At 42.6% G+C, this 4,867-nt stretch overlaps 1 protein-coding gene across 1 annotated transcript; it reads right to left on the bottom strand.

The window, feature by feature from the left end:
• Nucleotides 1-1,035: 1,035 nt before the first annotated feature.
• Nucleotides 1,036-4,402, bottom strand: LOC141438381 (uncharacterized). The gene is made up of 3 exons (XM_074102240.1): nucleotides 4,171-4,402; nucleotides 2,912-3,911; nucleotides 1,036-1,100 (listed from the first exon to the last, which is right to left on the bottom strand). Exons 1-2 carry the CDS (start codon nucleotides 4,292-4,294, stop codon nucleotides 2,920-2,922), a joined length of 1,116 nt encoding a protein of 371 aa, XP_073958341.1. The 5' UTR covers nucleotides 4,295-4,402; the 3' UTR covers nucleotides 1,036-1,100; nucleotides 2,912-2,919.
• Nucleotides 4,403-4,867: the final 465 nt, after the last annotated feature.

Here is a 4,867-nt window from a genome sequence, read left to right as displayed (position 1 = left end):
TCATGAAAAAAAATTTTCACAATCCGGCACTTTTTATATTATCACTCTTACGAGTACCAAAAAAAAAGAAAGAAAAGAAAAATCTTAAATTAATGATTGGATGTAAAGCCAGCGGCTCTTGCAAAGTTCCCCTCATCGACAAGGGTTCTATTATAGAATCGAACAAATGTATTTGATGAAGGAGTCCATCCGGCAGCCTTACGGATGGCATCAACGCTGAGGCCCGCACGGCCCGCGGCCGAGGTGGAGGCGTGGCGAGTGCTGTGTGCGCCGAACGTTGATACATCTACTCCACTCTCCGATAGCACTTGTTTTATCCATCGACTGATTGATTGTGTCGTGGCTGGTCTGTGTGGTGGTTTGTGAGTGAGAAATAGTTTACCTTTGTTTTCTATTCTTTTACTTTTTGTGACAGAAATATAATCTTTTAAAGCGGTAGCTGGGCAAATATTGACATTTTCTAAGAAAAATGGTATTAGGAGTACAGGTTGCTCACGGCCTGGGGCGGAAGTCTTTATTATATCTGTAATTATGATCTTAGCGTTATTTTGAGAAAATGATATATTTTCTAATTTAATTAATGATAAGGTTTGTACTCTATGGGCTGTACAAAGTGCTAATAAAATTGCTAATTTCTTTGTAATTTTGTCCAGATTCAAAGATGTGTTGGGATGCCATTCTGCAACGTGATTTAAAACGCGTTGAGGGTCCCAGGTCTGTGTATACTTGGGAACTGTTGGCTTTAGTTTGTAAGCTCCTTTTAGCAATCTACTTACTCGTTCGTCTGAACCGATTTTGTTTCCGAGAAGTAATGACAGCGCAGATCTATGAGAATTGAGACTTCCGTACGAGCAGCCGCCACTGAACTGGTCCGTTAAAAAAGATAAAAATGGGGATACGGATGGTTGAAAAGGATTAATATTTCTGCTGTCACAAAACCGCCACCATGCTTTATATGTGACATTGTACTGTTTTACCGTGCCATCGGAGAGCGATGCTAGCATGAGGTCAAGGGCCTCTGGTGGGCATCTTTGGGAGAAAGCTTGCCGGAGAGCCTCGCGACACCCAGGGTAAGGCTCGCATGAAGAGGATGGTGTTCTCTGGAATGTGATCGTAAAAGATTCTTATTAGGGCGCAAGAACAAGATGTCGGACGCTAATAACCCTTGTAGTAGGGGGAACCACGGCTGAGAAGGCCAGTAAGGGAAAACGAGTATTCCGTGTGCCTTGTCATCCATTATTTTTCTTAAACAATTTAGTATTATGGAAAACGGGGGGAATGCGTAAAAATAACATCCAGCCCAGCTAATAGTAAAAGCATCTACAGCCATTGCATCTGGATCCGGTCGCCAAGAAACAAATTTCGTACACTTGGCATTGGTACGAGAAGCGAATAAGTCTATGTTTGGTTGCCCGAACTGTGACACAATGAATTGAAAGCTGGTAGCGGAGAGTTCCCATTCGGTGTCCGGATTTATAATCCTAGATTCAGCGTCAGCCCGGTTTTCTTTAGTATTGACGTATGACGCGTAAATCCAAATATTTCGCTTCTCGCACCATTGCCAAATTTGTCTAGCAATCTCGTTTAAGTGGGGGAATTGTATTCCGCCCATACGGTTTATATAGCTAATGGCTGTAGTGTTATCTACCCGCAATAGTATCGCGCAATTGGTTTCTTTAGATGCTAAACTCTTGAGTCCGAGAAAGATTGCTAATAGTTCCAGATAATTTATATGGTGATTACGTTCACTAACTGACCACCCCCCGTGAGCGCGTTCATCTTCGCGAACTGCGCCCCAGCCGGTTCGTGAAGCGTCTGTGTAGATTTCAATTTTATAATTGGCGTTTCGCATTGGATGCGATGTTGTTTTAATGTTATTGACCCACCAAGTAAGATCCTCGAGGATAATACTATGTAAGTTAATCTTACTCTCATAATTCTGGTTTTCTAGTAACGCGAGATATTTTTGGCGTTCCAATAACTTGGTGTACAACCAACCGTATTGGACAGCCGGGCACGCTGCAATTAGATTACCGATCAATTGAGCAAATTCTCGAATAGTACATGTGGGTAGACCAGTAAACTTCTGAACCAATTGCGCAATAGTGTTGCGTTTATTATCCGGGAGGGAAACAGTTAGATTCTTAGTGTCAAAGAGGAACCCTAAGAATTTACAAATTTGCTTAGGCTGGAGCGAACTTTTCTCAAAATTTATGACAAACCCTAGACACTGTAATAGTTTCAAAGTTTCATCTACGTTAGATTTGCAATCCTCATAACTGTTGCCAATGCAGAGGATATCATCTAGGTAGACTACCGAATTAAAGCCCGCCCTTCTCAAATGAGATATGACTTCTCTCATAATCTTAGTGAACACCCTAGGGGCCACGGACAGGCCATAAGGCATTGACGTGAACTCATAGGTCGTGGTCTGAGTGTTTCTCTTAAATTGAAATCTTAAATATTTTCTGTGTTCAGTATGAATTGGAATTAGTAGGTAGGCTTCTTTTAAATCAATTGTGGCTAAGTATCCATTTTGAGGTATTAACTTTGCCGCTGTACGGTAATCTTCCATCTTGAAATGAAACTTTGAAACATATTTATTTAACGGTTTCAAATTTAATATGAAGCGTTTGCTGCCGTTTGTCTTAGGGGCAAGGAATATTTTGGAGACAAACTGGTCTCTGCTTGGAAGGCATTCTTTTACGGCACCTAAGTCAACGAGTTTTTGAATCGCAGTTGACATTTCCTGGTGCTCTAATTCTGAAAAGGTATTGCAAGGGACGTTTGTTTGACGAACGTCCTTGCAAAAAGGTATGTAAAGACCATTTTGTATCCAATCTAAGATTACCGAGTTGGAGCAAATTTTCGTCCAACAATTAAAAAAGTTCTTAATTCTGCCTGCATGTACCTGAGTCCCTACGGCGCCGGGGCACGAGGCTTGTTTGCTGCTGCCGGCTTCGGCGCTGGCTGCTGGTGCGTCAAGCTCTGATATGGACGGCGGCTCTGTGGTGTCATTTTCTTCCCGCCACGGTTGCCTCGGTTTGAAGGGTACCGGGGTGGGCCGGACCAGTTTCCCGAATTCGAAGAGCGGTTGCTGGTGGACTGAGAGCTGGACGGTTTCGGATTGGGCTTTTTGATTTGCAGACCCTGTCGTTCGATAGCTTTGGCTGCCTTGATCTTTTCTGAAAGTTTGTTTCCGAACAGAGTTTCGTCTCTTACGGAATCTTGAACTACGTGAAGGAAGTTCTTATCCAGGTTTGGTGTAATGAGCTTTATGCGGCTATTCGTATTTATGGTGTGCAAATCTGAGAGTATACGGCAGGCATTGCTAAGATGTTGGATGGCGCTTTTCTTGTCCTCCCCATTTAGGAGAATATTAAGCGCTCTGTTAATTGCCGTTATCCCCGACCCGAGTTGCTGTTGGTGAGCTACCAGGATCTTATCTCTGTTTCTCACAGAGTCTATAACTGCCGCTGAAATCTCTGCGTTTAGTTTAGGCGCTTGCAGGAGCCTACAGTTGTCGGGGATTAAATACTCCTTCAACATTGTTTCTTTCTTATCTTTAGGCAGGCCTTTGACGAGTAGAGGAAGCCACAATTTAGCTAAACTCTCGTGAATTTTTTCTCCAAACTCTGGAGTATCACTAGTGGACTCACCGAGGGCATCTAATAATTCCGGGTCCAATTCTGGTTCCGCAGTTTCACCGTTCGGATTTTGTTCCGTCAAAACTGCCTCTAAGACCGGTGGCTCGACCGGCTCCAGTGCGGGCTCAGGTTCCGGCGTAGGGTCGGGCTCTGGCATTGGCTCAGGCCCTGTGATCGATGGTGCAGGACTCTGCCCTGAAGCGTTCCCGCCATCGTTCGCGTTAGCGATAAGGTTCGGGCCAGGTTGGTCGACATCTTCGGCACCTAAAATGAATATTTATAGGCTTAGAAAAGTGAATTACTTCAACGAACGAGGCTCCCGGCCTATTCTGATGAAGAATTTTGTTTCAACGAACTAGGCTCTCGGCCTGTCCTGATGAAGGTTATTATTTCAACAAACAAGGCTCACGGCCTGTTCTGATGAAAGCTGATAACGTATGTAAAAACTACATGTGCTAACGAAACATAATCTTAGGCTCGTGAGTCGGCGAGTCGTTATAATATGAAAATAAAATATGCTTACCCTCATTATTCGAAGAATCTGATATAGTGCGTATACGGCGATGTCGTCCGATATCGCGTTTACGTAATTTTTTAATTTTGCGTTCGTAACGCTCGATCTTTTCTTCCGCACTTCGTTTTGGCATTATAACTTCAGATTTATTAAAATTTTAATTATAAGGTGCTAGAAAAAACTGCAAACTTATTGGGGACGCGTGCTGTCGTCACCGTGCACGAAAAAGGAATGAGCTTAGAATGGCGACTCACCCCATCCCCTAGTCGGTGGTGGTGGTGGGGATAAACCAGTTCACAGTCAACTTCACTTCCGTTTAAGTCAGTTGAGTGTCTTTTAAGCGTGCATAGTCACCTGTAGGTTAAAGGGACTACCTGGTGAATATTTATATCTGAAAAAGGTGAAGCTATGTCATACTTTAATATAATTTAAGTCTTTGTAGTCTGGGTGACGGTATATCATGTATGTATTTCTTTAATAAACTCTAATGGTTTGTGATCATTTAAAATTTGACACTTGTTTTCATAAATAAAATAGTGAAATTTTTTAGTTGCCCAGACAACACTTAATAATTCTTTTTCAATTTGAGAAAATCTTTGCTCAGAAGGAGTCAGCCTTCTCGAAGCATAACAGACTGGTTTGCCATTTTGTAATAAGCAACAGCCAAGTCCATCTTTTGAAGCGTCACATTGTAGTACAATAGGTA

The sequence above is a fragment of the Choristoneura fumiferana genome, chromosome 18 (assembly GCF_025370935.1).
Source record: "Choristoneura fumiferana chromosome 18, NRCan_CFum_1, whole genome shotgun sequence".
In the NCBI taxonomy this organism is placed as follows: domain Eukaryota; kingdom Metazoa; phylum Arthropoda; class Insecta; order Lepidoptera; family Tortricidae; genus Choristoneura; species Choristoneura fumiferana.
The sequence above is the reverse complement of the archived record's forward strand: the minus strand, read 5'-3'. Positions and strand labels throughout refer to the sequence as shown.

Coding starts and splice junctions, on each gene's coding strand:
- LOC141438381 (XM_074102240.1), bottom strand. CDS start 4,294: ATGCCAAAACGAAGTGCGGAAGAAAAGATCGAGCGTTACGAACGCAAA. Junction 3,912..4,170: donor AGATTCTTCGAATAATGAGG/GTAAGCATATTT, acceptor TATTCATTTTAG/GTGCCGAAGATGTCGACCAA.